The sequence below is a fragment of the Amblyomma mixtum genome, chromosome 8 (genome assembly GCF_055824585.1).
Source record: "Amblyomma mixtum isolate Tamu chromosome 8, ASM5582458v1, whole genome shotgun sequence".
In the NCBI taxonomy this organism is placed as follows: domain Eukaryota; kingdom Metazoa; phylum Arthropoda; class Arachnida; order Ixodida; family Ixodidae; genus Amblyomma; species Amblyomma mixtum.
The window spans coordinates 3796877-3821652 of NC_143019.1; the positions used below are offsets into that span (position 1 = coordinate 3796877).

Consider the following 24776-nt stretch of genomic DNA (forward strand, 5'->3'; position numbering starts at 1 on the left):
GCAGAGGTGTGTAAGGTAACGGAGTAGTGCCCCAAAATGTAAAGCTGCACTACTTAATCCAACTGTATACTACATCACCAAGTCCCTGGCTCCCGTACTTTGTTAACGTTCTTCCTTGGCTCACTGTAATTCCCGCTGAATAGTCAGCTAGCTGCGGAGCATATTTTCAGTAATACTGACCTTTTCTGGTTAAAACTGAATATTGAAAATTTAATTTGGCGCACTTCATTTTTATTTTTGGTTTAAACTTAAAAGTCCAACCCCTAGATATATCCAATATTCCACTGAGAAGGATTTCGATAAGCAAGAACAACAGTGCTATACTTTTACATGGGACTTTCGAGTGGATGTTTTGGCTAATCGAGATAAACAATTCAAACTACCCATGTTCGATACATCTGAGATTGACTGGATAGACCATCCTTGAAATAATATTTGCCATTTGACAAAGATTTGAACAAAATCACACAAAGGCATCTATTTTCTGCAAAACGATGCTTCATATTTAACCTACAACTACCCCAAACTACTGTAAAGTACTTCACATTCTAAGCAACTTTCCACCATCTCACCACTCACTCTGAAGAGTTCTCTAGGTATGCACTCCAAGAAGCTACAAAATCAACTATGAAGCTGTATCTTGCAAGATAAGCAGGTGTAAACCTTAACTATTATTAGCCATCGTTTAAAAACAACTGAAATAAGTGCACTTCAGTGTCCACCTGTTCTGCTCCCTTAAATCAACTATTTTTCACGTAGATGAACTCACACAACAGAAGGATGGCCTCATCAAGCCAACTAAAGCCACATATTTTCGGCTGAATTACAGTGAGCTTTAATTTAACAGAAATTTAATTTAAACACTATCCAAGACAAAATCGCTGTTGATTAGACAAATAGCTAATAAAACAAAGTATGTTTGATACTTTCTTTTATTAAGCTCAGTGAGCTGTGCGTCTGCAAATAACATTCACATGAAGTGGGTGAAGGAAGGTCAGCGAAACTATTACTTGGCTGTTTGTGCAAAAAAAAAAACATTCCAAATGTGCATCAATGCTTAACTGCTACCTTAAACTGCATGTATCACGCAGTTTTTGCACTCTGCTGTCAATTAGAAGGGTCGAGCAGGGCGGAAACAGGAAGCTTTTCAGGGAGAAACAATTATGAAGACTAAATTAAACAATTATCAGTGCATCGCTCAAAAACAATGCGATATATAGAAACAATGTCTATGAAGGAAAACAGAAGCACCTTAAGGCCCCAAGTGCATTTTTCATACCATCACCAGCATGAAAGGAAGTAAGGTAATGCAAGAAAGAGAGGCATGCAGGTATTAGTATGGAAGGTTTTTACCTTTGGTAGTGCGCCTAGGCTTAGTGGGACGCCGAGTAGGTGGCACTATGACTACAAAGAGTGAGACTAACATCAGCAAGGAGTAGGACACATTGCAAGTTGGCCATGAAAAGCTACACATGCACAAACACTGCAGCATACAACATACATATATCAAGACGGATTTTATTACAGTGGAGTTGTAAACTATGTGGCACTAGCCTTAGGACACTGCCACCCTTTGACAAAGTCTGCACATGTTTTCTTGTCTTTTTACTTGTCAAGGCCACACCGTGTAATCCAGGATTATTTATTTACTTACCACTGGTTGCAAAATGTAGCACCATATATGTATAGTCTTTGTCAAAAGTTTAGAGCCCAGGAGGGCTTGCTTCTAAGCCTTGTAGTGGGACTCCTGAAGCATTCGTGGCAGCCCTACCCATTGGAGGAGGCAGGACCAGAAATCATCTTACCTTGAGGCAATTTGGAGCGCTGGAGATGCATTACGAACCACACAGTGTGGCTCAGTGTGGCCCTTGGGCTCCAAACTTTTGACAAAGGTTGTACTTTCAATGTCACCCAATGCGATAACTTTACCGCTGCATACCAGTGAAGGCTTCACTGTTAAGCTTTGCTTCTAGGAACTATAAAGTCGCCAAAGCTTTCCAAAGGTACCTCCAACGATTTCAAAATAATCTGCAAAGATCATGGGTTTCCATCTGCCCACATCACTCATTTTAGCAAACCCAGTAGTAGTACTATAATACAAAATTTCTCTTCTAATGCATTCTGGACCTCTGTTTTGACCACTTATTTTGAGTTCAAGTTTTCACAAACTAATACTCTTTGCACAGCTTCGGCCAATTGTTTATTATTATTATCATTCACGACAACTCTTTGCGTGGTTATACACTGCTGCCAATGGCAATGCACGGTCGTGTACACACAAACACACACACACACACACACACACACACACACACACACACACACACACACACACACACACACACACACACACACACACACACACACACACACACACACACACACACACACACACACATGCATACACGCATACACACACACACACACATGCATGCATATATATAGAAAGATATATACACGTGCACAGTCGGCAGCGAAAGTTCACAGGACGCGTGTGCTCGGGAACAATTTATTACAGTGCTGTCTTCTGACCTATAAAGTAGCGCGATACACACATTAACAAATGAAACAAGCACATCCACTTATGCCTGCAGGAGTTTCAGGCTACTGGCTTGTGGAACCAAGACGAAAGAAATGTTTTTCCTCATATCCACGTCCTATAAATTTTTGCTGCGGACTGTATATGGCTACATCAGCTGAGAAAAAAGTGAAGTTGAGATATCAGGATAACCTGGTTGACACCAGCTGTAGCAGCACAGATGCCTACCTTGGCAGTTTCTTCATTGTTTGAGGTCAAAAATTAGAGCAGTTAATAAAAATAATGGCTCACAGGCTAATGCTTATGCTTTCACAGTACGCCTTGAAAGCTTTGCTCCTTATATTGAAGATGCTCTATAAGGTATTTATTTATTTTCTTATTTTCAGAGGTACTGCCAGCCTTCGCAGAAGGCCTTTGGCAGGAGTGAGCATACATGGTGAAGAAAGTACAAAAAAGCGCTACAAGACATGGTAATGATAACAGTGGTGTCATCCGCCTGCTTGAGCAGATTAACACCGAGAAAAGAAAAAGAAAAAATGAGAAAGAAAAATGCTTTGTACAAGCTCGCGCTGTTCAGGCATATAGAAACAACACTGGCACATAACACAAGAACACAGGCATCAATACCACGCTTTAGGAAATAAACACTAACGGTAGACATACGCTGATCTGTCAGCAATCACAATAATGCCAACCACAAAGCAATACCAATAGCGGGAACCAAAAACGCTTAGGTTGAGCTAACATATGCACTTCAATTTTGATAAGAAAGATTCGACAGTCGGGCATTCCACAGCTTCAGAAGGCAAAGCGTTCCACTGACGGACGGTTCTCGGAAAAAAGGAATTTTGAAAGGTGTCTGTTCGGCACATATATTCTTTTAATTAATTTGGAATGGTTTGATCGTGTACATGGCCGTGTAACAGGTTCGATATAAATACTACTATCTATACCTAGCTTACTATTGTAGAGTAGATGCATGTATTTCATTCGTTCATAATACCGTCGCAACTGTAATGGTTCTATGTTAGCTTTTTCCACAAGTGCAGTTGCTGAGGTACGCCAACTATATGAGCTATAGATGAATCGAGCAGCCTTTTTTGGATAATTTCGAGTTTGGTAATGTTTAATTGAGTGCACGGATCCCAGACTACAGAAGCGTATTCAAGAACGGGTCTGATAAAAGTTTTGAAGGCAAGGAGTTTTATCTCTTGTGTAGAATTGCGCAGGATTCTTCTCATGTAACCTAGTTTCTGCATAGCCTTTTTTGTAATGTATGAAACATGTTCATTCCGTCTGAGATCTGAGGTGAGGATTGCACCTAAGTATTTACAGCTTTTAACGGAAGATAACGGGTGTCCATTGACGGAATAGGGAAATAGGAGGGGTTTTCTTTTGCGTTTTACTGTCATTGTTACCGTTTTCTTCCTGTTTATTTTCATTTGCCACGTTGAGCACCAGTTTTCTATTTGAGCTAGCGAAGAATTTAGTTCAGATTGGTCATTCGAGTTTTTAATTTCTTGATAAATAATACAATCATCAGCAAAAAGTTTTATTTTCACGGGTACTACACTAACAATATCATTAATAAAAACTAGGAAGAAAAGGGGCCCAAGAACAGATCCCTGTGGAACACCCGACTGGACAAACATATAGCTCGAGCACTCCATCAATTCCCACACATTGGCCTCTACAGGAGAGATAAGCTGCTATCCATGCAAGCAATGTGTCGTTCTTGAGTATGGTTCGCAGTTTTAATAGCAGCTTTGGGTGGGACACGCAGTCGAAAGCTTTTTAAAAATATAAAAAAATAATATCGATATGGCTTTGTTTATCGAGTGCTGCTGCAAAATCATGCACTGCCTCTATCAGTTGCGTGACCGTAGATACGCCCCTGCGGAAGCCGGGCTGTCGGGAATCGATTAAGTTGTGCTCCTCCAGGAAAGAAGATATGTGTTTGATAATAATATGTTCCATTATTTTGGCGCTTGTGCTCAATAGAGAAATTGGCCTGTAGGATGCTAGAAGTGATTTGTTTTCCGCTTTCGGTATGGGCGTAATTTTCGCATACTTCCAGTCTACTGGAAGCGCTGCTTGAGATAGGGATATTCTAAAAATAACAGATAAGTATTTGGAGCACCACTCTGCGTACCTGTACAGGAAGGCGTTTGGGATCCCGTCAGTTCTATGTGCCTTTTTTGTATCGATGTTCAGTAAAAGCGATAAGACGCCTTGTTCTGATATGGATACATCACTGATAGCGGAGTTGCTACCATGGCATGCAAAATGTGGTCTTTTGCCGTCATCAAATGTAAATATGGAACAGAAAAATTTGTTGAATGCGTTCGCAATATGGGACTTGTCAGTCACAGTCGCACCGTCGATACACATACTACAGAATTGGTCTTTTCTGGGTTTAAAATGCCGCCAGAACTTGGCAGGGGATGAGACAAGGAAAGTTTTCATGGTTACATGATGATAATTATATTTTGCTTTTCTTATGCATCCCTTCAGCTGAAGGCGCATGTCTGAAAGCTTGAGCATATTAGAAGGAGAGGGAAACTTCCGGATTTGTTTTCTAAGTCTTTTTGTTTTCCGCTTTAAGCGCACAATCTCTTTGGACATCCAGGGATTAGTGTTGTGTACAATTTTTTGAGTACATGGTACGAAATCATTTATACACATTAACACCAAACTCTTAAAGATTAGCCATAAGCGGTCCACCCGACATGTCTTGGAAAGAGAGAGGAAGTTAGAAAAGGAGCCGTCCAACGCATCCAAAATGCCAACGTCATCGGCACGTGAAAAATTTGGAAATGCACGTTTATGCTTCCTGCATTTAAGAACAATGTTTAGTTTGAAGACTAAGCATATCATCATGTGATCTGATATGCCTTCCACGATTTGCAGTTCTGGATCACGACGAAGCAGTCCATCGGATAAAAGAAATAAATCTAAAATGGACGCTGAGTCGTTCTGAATGCGTGTGGGCTGCTTTACAAGCTGGGTTAAACTATGGAAAAGAATTATGTCAACAAAGGGCTCTGCTGATTTGGACAGTGGTTCAGGAAATTCGCTTTCCCAGTCAATGGCCGGAATATTTGGATGATGAGGGTCTTAAAAACTTGTTTTTTATTTGTCAACATAATTTATTCAAACTTGGCACGCAGGTGCATCACAGAATGCTGAGTTCAAATATGCATTTAGATTTCAAATATCTCACCTGGAAAGAAATTTATGGCAAAATAACATCCCAATTAGACCATTGCTCACGGGCCTTTATGATAATTTCTCAGTTAAAAAAAGCTTTTTTAAGAATATGGTGACATTTCCAAAGGTCCATTGCACACCCTAAAGCTTTCCTTTTTCTTTTAAAGATGACTAGGGCCAACTACGTTGCTTTGTGGAGTGGTGTAAATTATGCCTGTGCAATGCTATCATTGTGGAAATTAGGTCAAGTGTAGACTAATTACTGCCACATTGTTTTTCTTTCCAACTTAGTTATTTAAGAAATGACGTAATTAGGATATGTTATTTTGCCATATATTTCCTTCTATGTGAGATATCTGAAATCTTAATGCATATTTGAAATCAGCATCCTATGATACACCTGCATGCTAAGTTTCAGCAAGCTATGTTAACAAATAAAAAAGAAATTTTAAGACCCTGATGCCCCTGTCTATGAAGCCTTGTAATAGAAAGCGTGCACGGGGAGCAAGAAAAATCAGCAGGAACCCCTTTGCACGGAGCATCTGAGCTTACTTGTATTAGTTAAGGGCAGATCTCATCATCACATCTGGCAAACTATGGTTGAAGTGGCCAGAGCATTTCATGTAGCAGTGTGTGTGAACACACAAAGTCTGGTGAAAGGAAGCACTCATATAAATGACACTTACAGTGAAATCTCAGTACAGTCGACGACCGATTTTGCAGACTCTCTAGGAACCGCGAAAACGACTGAAAATTCGGGCAGTCCGGAAAATCAAATTTCACCGAAAAAATTGCAAACTCATTACGAATATGCCGGAAGAAGCGGCCATTTGTATTGCACACATTCTAAAGCTCCTCATGACTATATTTCGTCGCGTGACATACTATGCCCGGACAATGATCGGCGACCGCTTTCATGAGCTCGGCCTGCTGGCTGTGCTGCCCTCGGCATGTCACCGATGAACGCACGGCTTGGGACAAAGTCTAAACGGGAAAGTGAACACGCCGCTGCGGGAACTGCGCTGCGCCCGCAGTATGATTGGCGCGGAACGAGAATGCCGACCTTGGTCTGAAATGCATCACCGTTTCCTCCCATGCTCGCAGCCTCCGTGAGGCCGTACGCCTCCCACATGCTTCGTTGCTACCTCTTCCTGTATTTGGGATGAAAGACTCGGCACAGATGAGTTCCGTGAACTCAGACTACGGTTCAAGTTTGTGTGGCGGAAGACATTCAAGAACAGTACGAATTCAAAAACACGCGAGCGCAATGTGCCGACTCGCGTAGAATTTCAGCATCACAAGTTAAGAGGCTCCCTTTAAGCTTGAATTTCGTTTTGTTTGATCAAGTTTTCGATCTCTCCTGCAGTTTGAAATAATGAGGTTCCACTGTACACATCATATGGCGGCTTGGGTATTGGAGGCGAGTGCGAACAAGGTCCGAAAAATTGAGTGGTCAGTTGCGGTGCGTCCGAAATTTCAGGCGCTCTTATACTTTGGCTCTATGAGCCATGTTGTGGTGTCGCGAAAAAGTCCGAATAATCAAGCATGTCCGAAAAATCAGGCGTCCGAATTTTCGGTCGTCGACTTATATATGTTATGTGCTTTGTCCTGGTCTTTGCAGCAGGTAAGCTGTACACCTGTACTGTGCACCTCTACACCTTTACACTTTCTGTGCAAGCAGGACACTGGACTTTTGTATGCACCTAAAAATTTGTTTGTCTCCACTAGAAATGTCTTCACCTTAATTCCATGACCATAATTATTGTCTGTATACTTTCTCTTTTAAAGGGACACTGAGGAGAAATTGAAGTTGGCTTGTATCGACAGAATACCAGCTCCTGATTACAAACACGCCACTCATACTGACAACAAAGCTCTTGTAACATAGAAAAGAGCAAGAACCAAAATGCAGGTATCGCTTCCACAGGCCAAACTCGCAAGTACAACACTAGGTTCTAGCAACACTAGGACACGAGAGCCACGAATCACTGAAGCGCAGCCAATGCACGCGCAAATCTCCTTCACGTCGCCAGATGGCGCCACGTACCCGCCAGCTAAGCGCGCGCCTGCAGCATCGGGGCCAATCAGCGCCTGCTCACCGGCGTAGCGGGCTCCCGGTATTCCGCTAACGGTAACAAGGTACACGGTATACAAAAGGTGTCTATTTGCGAGAACTTCGTTGACGACTTCGAGAGCGGGATCCATCGTAACGCTGGCAAAACGCCGGTGCAAACGTAAACGAAGTGACGGTAGTGACGGCCGCAATAGCCGATAGATGCCTTCAACGTGCGGCCGGCGGTAGCTTTCTTTTCGGCTGCTAATAGGCCGCACTGCTGGCCGCCAGAAATCACGGAGTCTGCGTTCTGCGGAGTCTGGAAATCACGGAGTCTGCGGAGTCACGGAGTCTGCGTCATGTGCACGTCATATTTCACGTCACTTAGTCTTGTGTCGTCATAAGATAATTCCAAGTTTGAATCAGAGCGGCGGGAAAAACTTTTTCAACTTCGAATCCAAATTTCTTAGAAATAAATGCATCTTTCGCTGCCTGCCAAGTGGCAACAAAGCCATGAAATGCCAAACTATCGGATTTTGCTATAAAAAAAATATTAATAGAGCTCCCCTCACTGTCCCTTTAACTGTTTTCTGCACTTCTCTTTCGCGGCCATTCTCTCTTTAAACTCGATCCCCAACGCAGAGTAGCCTGCCAGCAGATTTTACACATAGCTGAACTGTCCGTTCTTTTAAGACATTTCTCTCTTCTCAAGTGAAATAACGTACCTAGTAGTGACACCTGGTTAAAACTGCTACCTAAATCTGCACAAACTGAGTTCCTGGACTTAAAACAGTGCTACTTCCCATGATGAGTTCCTGGCATGTGCAGATTGGCAGGTGAGAAGGTGCATGTCACACCTAATCTGCAGGTGCCGATCTGCACCTTCTCGCATCTTCTGCACCTACCAATGTGCATGTGCTGGGAACTCGGCTTGTGCAGATTTAGGTGACACCTTCTTTATGCCTCCTGCTATAAGTGCTATGTGAACTGATGGTTCAAACTGGTTATGAGTGAACAAAATCTAACCCAACACACACAGAAGAAAAAAAATGCTCACCTGGTGGTACAGCGCGGCCGCAACGCTGTTCGCAGAGCTCCCGAGACTCGAAGCGGTTGTCGTTGCCCTCGCAGCCACCGTAGGTGAAGTTACGGCACTCATGGGTCGCGGTGTCGTAGTACCACATCATCAGCACACCGTAGCAAGGTCCTGGCTGCTTAGGCTGTGCACAGACATCTGCATTGCAAAGAATGCCAAGGAGGCCACTGTGAGTGCATGTAATTAAGCGTCTTCAAACATATAGCGCCTCTCAAAAGTTCCTGGACCACAATGAGAGCACTGAGACTAGACACAGTGGGTCTCTTCTCAAAAGCCTCCAAAGCCCAAGGAGTGCTACATAAACTTCTCCACGGTTCAGTGGCAGTCGCAGTTTATATATTTGTGTTACGAGCAAAGAAAGAAATTTAACTTTCAACAAAAGGCTACAAATGAAAGTAAAGGGGGCTCAAATCAAAAGAAAAGTTTGTTCACGCACATATTGCATGCAGCAAGAACAAAGAGGCTGGTGGCAGGAAGAGGATCATAATGGCAGGCGCCTGGCGCGGGCGGAAGCCTTGGACCGCCATTTTCGGAGCAAACCATGGGTCTTCTACGTGGACGCGTCCGGCCCGGACTCCAGGGGATGGTGCACGGCCGCGGTCGTCCACGAGGGTAAAACAGTAGACGCCCTTACTTTCAAGGCCCAGTCAGCAATTCACGCAGAAGAGGTTGCCATCGCTTTGGCAGCCTCTGACACCTCCGCCAAATACATACTCACCGACTCACGAGGGGCTTGTCGAAACGTCACGCAAGGGTGGGTTACTCCCCTAGCTTATCGTATTTACCAAAATTGTAGCCGAGACTCGGATCCCGCGCACCGATCTATCGTTTGGGCTCCAGGTCACCAAAGCGTCCACGGAAATGAGGCAGCCGACGCCGCCGCTCGCGCGCTCTCTCTCTCCTGGCATTTCCCACGGGACCCGACGCCGACCAGGACTTGCATTTCAATCCGATTTACACTTTTAAGGAAATATGCGATTATTACAAATCCACGCACCAAACTCTTCCCACCCCATGCAAAGGGCTGGGGAAGGTCAACGAGCGGGTACTCCTGCGCCTGCTCACCAACACGATGTTGTGCCCGGCAATTCTACAGCATTTCGATCCTAAATTCGACGGGCGGTGCTCACACTGTGGGGAGGTGTCTGACACCTACCACATGGTGTGGGCCTGCCAGCAGAACCCATCCCTACCCCCTATCCCCAACCCCACCGAAGAGGACTGGGAGGCGACCCTGTCCGGTTGCTGCACCCTCGAGGCCCAAAGGGCCTTAACGCAGCGCGCCCAGGCTGGGGCAAACGCCAATGGTGTGCCTGACTAGCAGGGTGTCGAACCGGAACCGAACCCGAACCCGAAACCGGAACCGAACCCGAATTTTCACCCGGAACCGGAGCTGAACCGAACCCATATTTTTTTCACCATCTTGGAACTGAACCCGAACCGGAACAATTCAAAGGAACCGTTCCGAACCGGTTCGGAGCTCGGTTCAGCCCTGCTTTTTTTGCAATCCGGCACACTTCTTTTTTTTCAGACAAAATGAGATAGCCTAGCGGGTTGGTTTACCCATCCGAAGCTGTCTGCGCTGGAAAGTGTGAGAATGGCACCCAGTATATGAGACAACAAAACTGAATGAAGTATGGTGTGTGGGAAGAAACCTAATTTACTCTTCTGTAATGTACTAGCGCCAATTCTAAAGCATTGTAAGTCAGATTTACGTAAAATCTTAAATTATTACTTCTCCTCCTTTTCATGAATGCGTATGGTTTTAATCAAATTGTTAGCATTGATCTAAGTCAATAAAGGACTATAGACACCAAATTTTTGCTTGCACATTTTCTTCTTTCGAACAATGATTTCAACATCAGTATGCATGGAGCACCCCGTGGTATTTGCCTTCAGCGAATAAATAATTTTTATTTGAATTTCTTAGTAACGTTGTTTTAGTTTCATCAAAAGAACAATGGCTGTTACCTGTAGTTGAATTTAGGTTACATGAGGCACAAAATAAAACGGCAGTGTAACTACTAATAAGTCTTTTGTTGTAATTCTAGCATTTGACGCAGGCTGGTTTATGGTAGTGAGTCAAAACGAAGTATCAGCGTCTATACCACAGTTTTTGCACTCCTCACGTGGCAGTTCAGCTGCAAGTCAACATTTTTCGGTTGATGAAACTGAAACAGCATATGAGAATAAATTCTTTTTTAAATTATTGAGCGTCTGTAGGCGAATACCGCGTAGTGATCCAGGTATCCTAATATCTAAGTCATCGTTTGAAGCAGGAGTGCACGTAATTTGTACGCTACATTGACTGTATTTTGTGAACTGTGTTTGACTGTACTGGCTGTTTTATCGTACTGGCCTGCGTTTATAAATTTTGATGTTGTACCCACTCCTATCTTAGTCCAGCAGGACTGATAGTATGTAAAAATAAATAAGTAAATAAAGAAGAAAACACGCAATAAAAATTGTGTGCACAGTCCTTTAAGCACCGATTGAGAATACCTTCCCTTTCTTTGTGTCATTTATCACAAATATATGAAACCTCAGCGCAACGACCCAACAACGCTGTGGCAGTGGTTTTTGGGAAAAGGAAATGGCGCAGTAAAAGTGTAAAGGGAAGGCATAAAGGTGGGAGTGAAAGAAGAAAGGAAGAAAGAGGTGCCGTAGTGGAGGTCTCCGGAATATTTGGACAACTAGAGATCTTCAACATGCACTGACAGCACACAGCACACGGGTGCCTTTTGCGTTTCTCTCCATCGAAACGCCGCCGGGTTCGAACCCGGGTACACCGAATAAGTAGTCGAGCGTCAAAAACACTGAGCCACCGCAGTGGATAGAGCAACATTTACTTTTACAAGTGTTCGTGTTCTCCGACAGCAGGGACTAAATAAAACTCCTCACGATGGGTCAGTGGTGCAATGAAGAAAAAAAAATGCCGCGGTGGCTGTGGAGCTCGGCTGCTGATCCAAGGTTGCAGGTTCGATCCTGGCCTCGAGGGCCGCATTTAGATGGAGGCGAAATTCAAAAACGGGTGTGCGATGTCGCACGTTGAAAAGTTGGCAGTGGTTTAAATCTTCTAAACCTAGTTATAGAGAGCGAGTGCGGAAGGGGCCTTAGGGCCGTACCCCAATCACCTCTCTCTAAATATTTAATGAATGAGAAACATTTTTCGCCACCACCATCATTACATTTGGTTACGCTCGGTTAGACGCCTGCAACGCACACTGTCAGCCGCGCTCTCATCCATGGCGAAACTGCATTAGAAAGCGGCGTCGCATCCTTTTAAGCGAACTCCGAGTAACGTGCACAACCACATGACCACGTCTGGCGAAGAGGCGGTCGGAGCAGCGGTGAATCGCGTGGCCTAACGTCACAACCACACCTCCGGCGCTACTTCTGCTAAAGGTCAAAGTGCAGCACTCGATGATCTTGGCGAAATATGACGAGGTAGAGCTCTCGCTCCAAAACTCCAGCTGGTTACGTTAATCTGGAGTACTCCCCTAGAGCGTCCATCGTATGAGCCCCTGTCTACTCGACACGTTACATCCAAGGTATTACTACTGTTATTACCAAATAAAGGATGGATAAATTGATGGAGCTTCTTTTTATCAGAATCCGAATATTTTTTTTGCACGTGACGGTAAAAAGCAAGGAAAGGCTTGGAAGTGGTGGAGCCATACTTATAAGAAAAAAATTAAATACCGATTACACAAAGCGGCAATGCCGAAATGCACGCGTTCTCTGGCATGTGATAGTGATTACGCCCAGAAATGTGCTACTGCAATGAAATGCAACTGCGATGACATGATTTCTTTACGCCGATTCGCTGAGTTCTTCTGCTTATAAAAAAATGATGCCAGTCGCTAGCAGGCAGCTTCATCACACAGTTCTCGAGCTGCTGGATCTTGGATTCTCTGTCTGGGCGACGTCATACGTTAAGCATTCACAACAATCTTCCTCGGCTACATCGGTTAAAGGCGGGTGATGGGAGGGGCGAAGGTTTACCAGTGAGTGGCCGGATGTTCGCTTACAGGGGTGAGCATCAAGGGTGGAGGCTGCGCGCACGCACGCACGCACGCACACACGCGCACACGCACACACACACACACACACACACACACACACACACACACACACACACACACACACACACACACACATACGCACACGCACACACACACACACACACACACACACACACGCGCGCGCGCACACACGCACACACACACACACGCACAGACACAGACAGAAACAGACAGACACAGACAGAAACAGACACACACAGACACACACACACACACACACACACACACACACACACACACACACACACACACACACACACACACACACACACACACACACACACAGTGCGGTTATTTTTGGGCAGGGAGGCTATACTGCTCACGCAGTCAAAAGGGAAACTAAACGAGTATGCACACTCAGAGTTGGATTCGTACCAGTGGCGGCGGAGCAGAAAAGCTGCGTTTAGAGATGCCTTAGACTACTCAGCAATCTCCGACGCTTCTTTTGATCGTTGCTGCATGGAATATTGGAACCTCTCTGACCCTCCTTGTGCCTTGCTTGATCTTGTCGAATTCAGAGATCTCGGCATAAGTCCTTACGCCAACATGGCTACCTTACTCCGCCCGCACATCAAAATTTCGGAATGATTTAGGAGATTGAACTTGAGCAGCATATTTCTCCAGCGGTAAAGAGCACTGTTCTCTGAACAGCGACCTCGTTGAACGCGGCGGCTTTGCGTGTTGACCCACCATGCGGGTGTTCCACACGCTAAGCGGTCCTACGAACAGGAAGAGTTCGCACGGAATTCCGGAGTCTTTCGTCGCAGATAGAAATGTTACAGTGAAGTGCATGATCTAAATGCCTATTTTAAGGGACTTACGACTATTTTAAGGGACTCAATGTCTATTTTAAGGGACAGGGGACTCAGCATCACGACAAAAAGAAACAATTATTTTGTTGCTCAGAGATTTCTCGTTGCTCTCACAGGTAGCAATTGACTGACCACGGAACAAACGGCTCCTTAGCGAGAAGGTACGTCCTAACGCGTAAGGTTCATGTTTGAAGCGTGAAAAAGGCTTTAGCGGCCGATTGAAACAACAGTCGAGCCCATTTATAACGAACCTGACGGTCACGTGGATTCCGTTCGTTATATCTGATGTTCATAGTTAGTGGACTCTTCGTATAACTGCCAAAAATACTAAGGCCACTAAAAGTGGCGTTTATTTCTTATAAAACTGGTTTATGCGCGCCTACTTCTGCATAGCAGATCCTGCCGTGGCTCTTTCCAGGCTATCTAGGGTGGTCAGTTAATCCTCGTGGAGACCCTTGGTGCCAACTAACAAATTTAGCGACGGGGTATAACTAATCGTGTTAAAGTGTCCACGGCAGCTGGTGGCAGGTCGGCCACATAAATGAGATTCCTGAGAGTACGGGAGTGCTTGTACTCGGTGTTCGTCTTCGTCACAGCCCGCGCTTCTGCAATTTTGTGGTCCGCAGGAGCGTAGTTATCTGAGGAAACGTCTGGCCAGCCATCGATCAACGAAGCGTTGTCACACATCTACATGCGTGCGGTTACGTGTGTTTTCGAGCTGCGTCTGTCGTTCCTCGGCTCATGCAGCGACGAAAGTAGCGCAGCGCTCGTGACACTGATTGCATCAGTTGCACTGTCCGCTGTATGACGCTGCCTGCACGTGGTAGCAGCGCAAAAAAATGGAGCCGACTGGGCAGGCTATGCATACCACGTGACCAGCCCGTGGCTAGCACGCATGGCTAGCAAGGCTTTGAAAATTCTCAAATCGCTGCTGTTACTTGATCCACGACCATGGTCAGTGGCTTCGCTTTCGACGATGCCCCTCTCTCACACGCACCGCGCTTCTTCCACTTGAGAGTGCTCGGCCGGCGAACACGCAGGCGATGATCGCCCTCGTAGGCCATCGACGCTGGCTTGGCCTGCGGTTACTTATTGATTGAATAGGGAGTTATAGCATATCGTTTCCGTGTTTACGTTACCGTTTAGTGTTCCCAGACGCCGGATTTTCCGGTTAGCGCTGTGCACTGCAGTGGCGCCTTTTATCACATTTTTGGGTCGAGATGTTCTTTCCGGGGCGGTGTCGTGAAGGTTGAGAGACTTTCACTCACTCCTCGCTTACTGGAAGCATGACCTCTTCAAATTTGGGGGTAGTTTACGACGCCTCCTCGTTCGCTATAACCGAGTGGCGCGGCCAAAGTTTTTTGTTGTATCTGCGATGAATTGCCGTTGCCCGTATGCATATTTTCACGGTAACACCGCACCCGTTCGTAATAAGCGAGCGTTCGTTACGTCTTCGGCCGTTGGGCTGGACTACATCCACTGAATTCGTATCAAGAAAGGCTAGGTAAGGCTGCAGATATATGGGCAGAGGAAGTAATGACCAATCACAACGTTTGTCGTTTCCCTTGTGGATAGGTCGTACAGGTATCCCAAGGAAAAGCGAAGAGGGAGAAAACAGAATGTATCAGCAGAAAGTTGTCTCACGACCTTGTTCTGAAAAAACAGACGAGCACTTAGCCGCCTATTAAGCACAGCTCCCAGAAAGGGGTTGTTTGTGGTTTTGAAAATAAATGCCTCGAAACAAGTTGGTGGACAAATGGTGCACGACACATTCACCAGACTCTACCAAGGGCGCAAAGAATTGTGTAGACGCACAGGCTCCCTTTGATAGCCCCCCCTCCCCCCCCCCCCAAAAAAAAGGTTACAAAAATTCTACGTAGTGCAAGTGCTCCTTCTTCCTAGCAGAATGCTGCACTTGCAAGAATGTTGCAACGCAACATCCCAACGAAGATGTATTTGTGTCTGTGCAGAAACGAAGCGTTCTCAACCAATCCAAGCGTTTCTTTATTTTTCATATTGTTTTTATCAGAATAAAAGAGGTCGGCGTCATAATAATAAGTCATAGCCGCAATTTTTCACTGTACTAGCGAGAATCCACGATTGGTTGTTTCATTAATATACTGAGCTACAGGGGCTCGAGATATACAACTCGAGTCACAAAGGCTACATCTAAGAGGAGATTTCAATAATATATGTTTTGGTATGATCTGGGTGTTAGGGAGAGCTAGTGCTCCCACGAGGCTCTCGTTCGGTGGGGGATGGGTGGTGTAGGGGTTCTCGCATATTCTCGTACCATGTAGGAAAGGTGGAGGGGGGGGGGGGTGACTGGCAAGTCGGTTTCGGGACGACGAAAAGGTGCCTGTCTGTATATAGGTGCCGATACCTGGCAGCTTCGTTTCTCAATAGTGTTCGGGAACGTAGAGAACGGGTGCGGCGGTCATGTCGGCGCCCGCGTAAGTGCACTGCGCACGAAAAGTTCCCGACTGACTCGAGCTTCAAGGAGACCTATTTCTCGAGCGGCGGGGTCTCCAAAATTGCTCAAGCTTGAGAGTTTTGTAAATGCAAAATCCACTGGCTTTTCGCTTTATACATCATAAGATGGATTATTACATACGCATAGCTGTACATTACATTTCGAGTTTATTTCATTTTTCGGCTCTTGCGTAAATTCATCTTTTTTGCCGCGGACAATAACTAAAGTGGGTAAAGTGAGAACATCTCACATTAAACAAATTTTTTGAATTTTTAATTTATTTATCGATGCGACACAAAAAAGCAAACATGATAACAAGGTTGATTAAAACCCATCTACGTTGTAAATTTTTTTATTGCCCTGAACCCGTTTGAACCCGTTTGAACCGGTTCAGTACGGTCTGAACCGGTTCGAACCGGAACAGAATGTCGCTCTGGAGCCGAACCCGGAACTGAACCCGAAAGGTGTGAACCCGAACCTGAACCGAACCCGAAAAAATTCCGGTTCGATACCCTGCTGACTAGGCATCCCACCTAGTGGTTGTAAGGGCGTGACCCTTCAGGTCACGACCCCCAACACCTCTCTCTATGATTAATAAATGTTTTCACCACCACCCACCACCACCAGCTCAACAGCTCTGGTCCCATTCCTAGCTATCGCTTAGTTTGCCACAGTTGACTATTATTGTCATTCTGAATTGCAAAGCTTGGCAATGCTTATTTCTCATCATAAACGGCTTCGCCTAACCGAGCGACATTCAACAAAATGTCTGCACAACCTACCGTATTTACTTGCATATTGATTTGATATCTCATATAGCAAGTTAATTGTAGATTGCTGGGTTTAACTTCCCAAAGTGACATATGGGTTAAGAGAGATGCCATAAAGGAGGGCTCTAAATCAATTTAGACCATTTGGGGTTCTTAAACATGTACTGACATCACACAGCACACAGCTTTTCCGTTTCACCTTCAGTGAAATGGATCAAACCCGCAGCCTTGGTATCGCAACGACAACAATGGTAATGACAACATCTACGACAAGGGAAGAATAGGTTTGCCAAATTGATAACGTCCAGAAGGGGCTTACTATGGGGTTCCTGCACCCATGCACCATAGGATGCCTCACAGTTCGACAAGAACATTTTTTCTGCCACGTTCCTTTGACGTGCGGGCAGTTTGTCGGCAATGAAGAGCATGACATCAGATTGCCTCCAGATAGCTGAGTCCCTCAACAATACACCGAATTCTTGGTACAGTGAGCAAATGTGCACCATCTAAACTCATCTGTTGCCCTGGGCCTGCACCTTCGAGGTCAGTAGCACAATTTTTTGGCAGCCGCGCGACAACAGCAAGTGTGACGCACCAAGCGGTGTGGGATGGTCAACGGGATGCTCAGTGGGCGGTGGCGCCCCTTTGCGACACCGCGCCTCGCAGGCCTCACGATCGTTGAAGCGGTTGGTATTGCCCTGGCAACCACCGTATGTGAACTCATGGCACCTGTCTGTCTCGGCATCGTAGAACCACTGTATGAAGTTGCCACTGCAAGGGCCATGCACGTTCGGTAGCATGCATAGATCTGCACGGAATATAAAAAGGAAAATTAGAAAAAAACACCGGACCAGTAAGAAAAGACATCAGAAAGTACAATGTGGTACTCTGTAGTGGAGCCTGTCTTCCATAGCTCAAAACTAGATACAGAAAACAAACCTCACTTTGCGAGTCTTTAAATTACTTACGCATCAACCGAATTAGTTGCAGTGACCTCAAATTTTTTTATTGAAGTTGCACTTGAATTCTGGTGTCTTCAATATTTTTTCAAGCGTCAGTTTGTATGTTTAGGTACCGCTTTGTTCCTGTGTGCATATCCTGTGTACAATCTGATACAATATGTACATTCCCCACACTGCTTAAATCCAGAGATTGGCACTTAAGTCACCTCTGAACTTTAAAATGCAAATTTTTCTTCGAAATCATACACAACACAGTCAATCTGTTCTCACAAGAACACCCCTCTACTGACACGGAAACAAATGCAGAAGCATCATTGTAATTCACTCCAAGCATAACTGCCAAAAAATTAGGCCCAAATCAAGGCTGTAAAAGAACACCCAAAAAATAACCAGCAGGCAACAATTAATGCATGCACAAAACTTGCCACCAATGGTGATGACTGCAGCTAGGAATATTCATACTCCTTGGTGTTTGCATGAGACATGAAGGGCTCGGAACTTTATTTCCTGTGTTGCCAATGAGCAGCAATTGCCAGCAGTAATTGCGAAGTTAGTCCCACTAAGAGCCAGCAACAACCTCAAATTCATGGGCACACTGGGGCCACCCAAAGCCTGTACAGTATGTAGGTGCAGCAGTGTTTACACTGCAGTCAATACCAGATATATCTAACTCGAAAGGGATTGCAGAGCAGTTCGATATATAAAACACGGCAATGAGTAAGGCTATCTGCAGCCAAGAAGTTAGAATAACGTGCACCAGCACAAGGGACGAGCTTTCTGCAGGGCCGCGCCACCTACTGGCGTGCTGGCAGCGCCACTGGTGCCTATCCTGGCACTTTGGAATGCCTATAACAAAAGGCTTAATCGTGTTGCCGGTACAATGTAAACACAATAGTCTTTCATTAAAATTAAGGTTGGACCACGCTATGCCTTTGGCAGCCAAGCGAACGAAGCAAGTCTGATGAGAGCCGCAGATCTGCCCTTCGGTCAGCTAGGTTAGCTTCGCTGCATAACAAGCCTTGGTGTAGCAAAAGCTCGCTTTTCCGAATGGCAGAGGTATCGCAGCGAAAATGGGCCTGTGATACCGAACGCTGCCGCCAATCATACGCTGTCACAAATCGAAAGACTAAAACTATCGGCAACGGGCAGAAGACTCCTGAGCAGATACAGCGGTGAAGCTACAATACAGGAGACACAAAGCCCGGAGACGATACCAGACGAATACAGAAACACCATCAAAGTAGCACCGATACCAAGGAATATGGATCCGAACCTACACATGGTGCGAAGAGAAGCAAGAGCAGAGTACGTACAAAGAACACTGGCAAATAGAAACCACACTGTGTACGTAGACACCGCTACATACACTGGTAACGGAAACCACAAGAAAAGCAAAGTGGCAACGGTGATCAATTTGGTCCTAAAAGAAATCACCAGCGTGTCAATCCGGAACTGTACGGAAGTCGAGGCCGGAGAGGCAGCCGTGGCTCTAGCGGCAGCGGAGGGCTACTGATCCAACAGGTCCTTAACAATACTCACCGACTCACAAGCTGCATGCCGCAACTACCTAAACGGCCAAATCAGCAACAGCGCGCTCCGCATTCTCCGCTCAAGTGGCAAAACCGAAAACAACCAGGCCAAACACACGATAGTTTGGGTGCCGGGACATACCGACATTACAGGAAATCAGGGGGCGGATAGGATAGCTCGAGGGTACGCAACAAACCGAGCATCCAACATTCCCGACCCAGCTGAGGAACCCGAGCCAGTAGCCCAAAGCTATACAGACATTCTTAACTACTACAGAGGGATCAGACGAAAATACCCAACCCCACACAAACAACTCAATAGAGAAGACGCCGTAGCATGGCGACAGTTACAAACGGGAACATTCCCGTGCCTAAACATCCTTAGTAAAATCTACCCCCCACAGTACAAGAGCGAGTGCCCGTGGTGTGGAGACAAACCAACATTATACGATACCACATGGGCTTGCCAGAAAATAGACGAGCTACCCATAATAGAAAACCCGAGTGCGGAACAGTAGGAGAGGATGCTATCCAGCGACATCCTGAAAGTTCAACAAGGACTAGTAAGGCGTGCACGCAGGGCAGCTACCCTCAGCGGAGCCCTGGACTAGGGGAACCGACCCTGATGATACGATGGAAGACTCCATCTGAAGCCGCAAAAAAAAAAATCTTGTAAAATAGAGCAAATAAACGTTTTCTACCACCACCACCACCATGCGCTGTGTTCTTCGTGTGACCCAGTTTTAAGGATGGTTAGCGCTTCCAGCAAGTGCTCAAGAACGCGCAGCCAACGCAGCTCCGTGCGCACGTGGTGTGACCTCGGAGTGCAGTTAGGAGAAGCGCAACTTACAGGGGCGTGGCGCCCTGTTCAATACATCAGATGTTCCGTTTACGTGAGCTCGATAAATGTGTTCGGTAGTGCTATACTATTGCATAGAATTTTCAAATCATGTTTTGACTATTCAGTATAAGCAATAATTCGATATGTCCGAGATCAAGTGTAGTAGTTAAAGCAATTGTTTTTCTTTTTCTTTTTTTTACTGGATAGATGAAAGCTGCACCCTTGCCCACCTTGTGCACTGAAACACCTCTCTTCGCAGTCTCGGTGGGACCTGAAGCGGTTGCCATTGCCAAGGCAGCCACCATAGTAGAACTCCCGGCAGACACCGTCCTGCTTGTCGTAGAACCAGCGCACCTCCAAGTTGGTGCAGGGACCAGCCTCGTATTGCATGAAACATAACTCTGCAAGCAACAATTTAAAGCGCGCTTTGCAGCACATGAAGTCACAAAAGAAAGGACTGGCAGGTAGGTGGACCATGTTTTCAGCAAGGAGAAAGCCTTCAATTTTCTGGCGTCAGCGCACAGGTTTTTCCGCAAAGAACAGTTGGTTGCAGTGGCATTCAAAACATCTGCTAAAGCAGTGGTAACAAATTATGATTACTTTGTTCATGAAAATGAAGTGGTACAGTAGCAAAACAGTGTAGGATGCACTTTTTGCTACCAATATCTCTCACTCAACAAGCATCACCTTCATCACCACATTCATTACACCTATTTTTATTCCCCATGTTTATTAAAACTATGGGTTACCATTATTTTCGCCAGGGTATGACTAACAACCTTGAGTCCAGCAATTTCATCAGTGCACATTTCTCACCTGATATGTGACGCTTTGTTTCCCTAGCGCAAAAGCCAAACCCACACACATACAAGAAGAAAGGATATAGCACATCACCTTTTCCACTGGGCGAAATCTGCAGCAGGTAAACCTTTAAAGGCATGATGTGCACGACTACTTGTACATGTGCACTGTAATATAAGTTATAATAGGTATGTTTCTGACAGTTTGTGCCGTTAAATTCTGCAGTTAATAGCTGTACCTGGTCCTTGAATGCAACCACACCCAACAGCCTATCTGAATAGTAAATTACCACAGAAAGTAAATAGACTCTCTGCAGTGCCCACTGAAGTACAAAACTTCAGAAATGTGTCAGTGCAGCCATTAAAGGCACAACTACCATGATACGCTGGAGGCCTCCTGCTTGTGAAAAATGACAAAGCAACTTATAAAGCTACCAAGCCCGCACTTATTTCCAATGTCTTCTCACCTGGCCCCCTCGCGTTGCCACAAGGCTTCACTGCTGCCCTCACCTTGTCTGAACTCTTCCTCAGGAGCATCCGTCACAGGTGGCCGCCCACAGGCCTGCTCACACTCCAGGTGTGAGGCAAAGTTGTTTTCGTTTCCGTCGCAGCCACCATAGTAGAAACGATGGCAGCGGCCTTCCTCTGCATTGTAGTACCACCGCCCACGGAGGTCGAAACATTTTGCAGTCTCCTGTGGCAGCACGCAGATGTTCCGCCCTGCACCACAGAAGAGGTGGTTGGACAAAATGTAACATCTCAGACACTCATTGTTACCCTTGTGTGGCACGGATGTGGGGTACACATAGACTGCGCTTTACTCCTTGCACAGTGGTTGTGAAGCAAGAACACGTAGCAAGAAAGACTTCTCACTGCTGAAAGGCATACCGAGTCGGACAATTTAAAGGAGTGTTGACACCTAATCTTAAAGTATGTTTTCTTCTCTGTAATGATGCAATAGACATTACAATACATGGATCACCACGTGGTATTCACCTGTGACCACTAATTAATTTATAACTCAATTCCTTCTCTGGTGCTGTCTTGGTTCCAACAACCAAAAAATGGCTATGACATCAAAGGTGAGTTTAGGCCACATGAGGAATGAAAAAAACTGCAATATAAATGTTGTTATGTAATTTTAATTCCCTACAACACTCAAGCCATCCTGCCTGTTCAAGAAATGGCACACCAGCAATTACACTAAAGTTTTATTGAAGCCTCATGTTACCTAAAACCACCTCACAAGTCATGGCCACCGTTCGGTTGTTGAAACTGAAAAGCTACGAGAAGAAATTCAATTAAAAAATTCAGGGGGCACTTTGACTATCTACAGTGGGTAGAGGCGGAAGCGTTTTCCGCACCACCTTCGCTGCTTCTGTGGCACTGGTGGCGTCACATATAATTGAGTACTAATTACTAAGTGATGCCAAATCACTAATTAATGGTTAATTACTGATTAATGCCTGAATACTAATTAACTGCTAATTAATGACGCTTAAGCATCGCCTTTAGGAGTGGAACGCGACAGCGCGTTGTAGCGCTGCCAGGGAGTCCACGGAACACCACCACCCGTTCGGCGCGATGCCTTGCCCTTTGAACGCAACGCTTTTTGAGGAAAGGAAATGGCGCAGTAATTCTTTGTCATCTCGGTGGACACCTGAACCGCACCGTAGAGGAAGGGAGTAAGTGGGAGTGAAAAAAGATAGATAAAGAGGAGCCGTAATGAAGAAAATGAAAATTGTATTTGAGGAAAGGAAATTACGCAGTAACTGTCTCACAAAATTCAGGGGGGCACTTTTTTGACCTAAACTGTGGTCACTGATGTGTGGTTAAGATGTTAAGCTTCGCCCCTAAGAGTGGAACGCGACAGCGTCTTGCAACGCTGCCAAGGAGTCCATAGAACGCCATCGCCCATTCGGTTCTACGCCTCGCTCGTCGGTAAATTGTTTTTTTGAGGAATGGAAATGTATCTGTTTCTCATTTGTCGGTGGACACCTAAACCTCGCCGGAAGGGAATGGAGGAGGATGAGAGTGAGTGAAGACACCGTATTCACTAGACGCGCCTTTGTTCATTCCAAACCATTGAGCTGGCATGGCGGAGATGCAGGTGCCACCAGGAGTAAAGACTTTCTTTTTTAAGTTACACACCGGGACGTTACCAGTTAAAAAGTTTCTAGAGGGAAAGGATTTCTTTTTACCGTGGGGATCGAACTGCTTAATTTGTAAACAGCCTGAAACAATAGACCATGTTTTTTTGCACTGCTGGGAAGGGGTTTATTTTTGGGACGTGTTACAAAGGACCATAAAGAAAGAGCTACCACTTGACGCGCACGGAATTCGCTATTTAAGCACTGGTAATGAGGATGGGGCACCTTTTGATCTCATAATGCTCTTGGGCCTCCACTGTATATGGCGCTCCAGAATGGCAGGCTACCATTGTGACAAATACGCACGACCGGCCCGAATTTATTTTCGGGAAAGCATGGACTGGTTTCTTGCAATCCAAAAAGCAGCTGCAGAGCCTCCCGAGTGGCTCTCAAGACTAGAGCCGTTGTGTATGTTGCGGGAATTTTAAGCTGACGAAGCCAGTCTCGTGCTGGCTGACCACGACAGTGTCGTATGTATATAGCGTTATGTGTATTTTTGTTGTGCAATGTTATGAGCCAAAGACAGGCAATAAGGAAAAAAAAAAAAGCTGGCATGGCGGAGTGGATAGCATGCTCGTCTCTCACGCCGAAGACCGGGGTTCGATTCCTGAGCTCGACCAATTTTTTCGGTTTTATTTATTTATATGGCCTGACTAGTAAAGCTAATTAGTCTAATTGGGTAATTAAGCAATTAACTAAGCTCAGTCCCACTTACTTGCAGCATCACTATACGATCCCTTCAATTGGTTGCATGGTTACTAGCCAAAGTACAATTGGCCCCGTTTGAAATTGGCGCACTGTGACGTCACGACCGTTTCCACCAACTGAAAAGCGTGACATTTTCTGTCGACAACTGCTGCTTACAACGATGAGACATTAAAGGCTTCCGCCTTAAAAGTTATTAACTGGTTGTAGAGAAATGCCACAAGATGATCCATGTCTCCTAATGCCTAATACACCATTTCAAAGGAGGATGCATGCAAGCGAAAATTTGATGTCTATAGTCCTTTGGCAAAATAAATGAGCTTCATAACTGTCAAATGCACCAGCAACAGCTGCTGGCACAGAATACAGACATTCCTCACAGCACTTGCTTCAGGACTGAAGGTGCTACAGACCTGCACACATGCTTTGAATGTGACTTTTGTAGAAAGTACATTGCTAATGCAACAAGAACCAAAAGGAAGATGGTCACCTATTGCTAATTACAAAAGAATCCAAATATTAATGCACAAATAAAGAAAACACGGGCAGTGTAAGCGGAAGCAGTATTAGCACAAAACAAAGCAGGCATTAAAGTTGTGACATCACTATACTTAAAAATCACTTTTAGAGCTACTCCGACTTTCTACCACAGAACAATAGTATTCTTGAATAAAATACTCCATGAAGAAAGCAATAACAAAACAGTGAAAACTGTAATATGAACAAACATCCGAATTTGCAAGGAGCAATG

The 24776-nt window shown here is 45.3% G+C and overlaps 2 protein-coding genes across 6 annotated transcripts in view; both read right to left on the reverse strand.

Moving 5' to 3' along the window:
- The window catches only part of LOC149331173 (uncharacterized), a 298912-nt gene that overhangs the window by 80233 nt on the left and 193903 nt on the right, over positions 1–24776 (reverse strand). The gene's annotated exons all lie outside the window — the stretch shown is intronic.
- The window catches only part of LOC149331175 (papilin-like), an 86602-nt gene that overhangs the window by 16104 nt on the left and 45722 nt on the right, over positions 1–24776 (reverse strand). For 3 of the 5 annotated variants that reach the window (XM_089556361.1, XM_089556362.1, XM_089556360.1), the window contains exons 16-20: positions 21681–21890; positions 20601–20771; positions 17634–17846; positions 8860–9036; positions 1354–1404 (exon numbers count right to left, since the gene is read on the reverse strand). In XM_089556361.1, coding sequence (XP_089412487.1) covers positions 1354–1404; positions 8860–9036; positions 17634–17846; positions 20601–20771; positions 21681–21890 — 822 coding nt within the window. The remainder of the gene's footprint in view (positions 1–1353; positions 1405–8859; positions 9037–17633; positions 17847–20600; positions 20772–21680; positions 21891–24776) is intronic. The other 2 variants (XM_089556363.1, XM_089556364.1) reach the window with 2 other exon arrangements.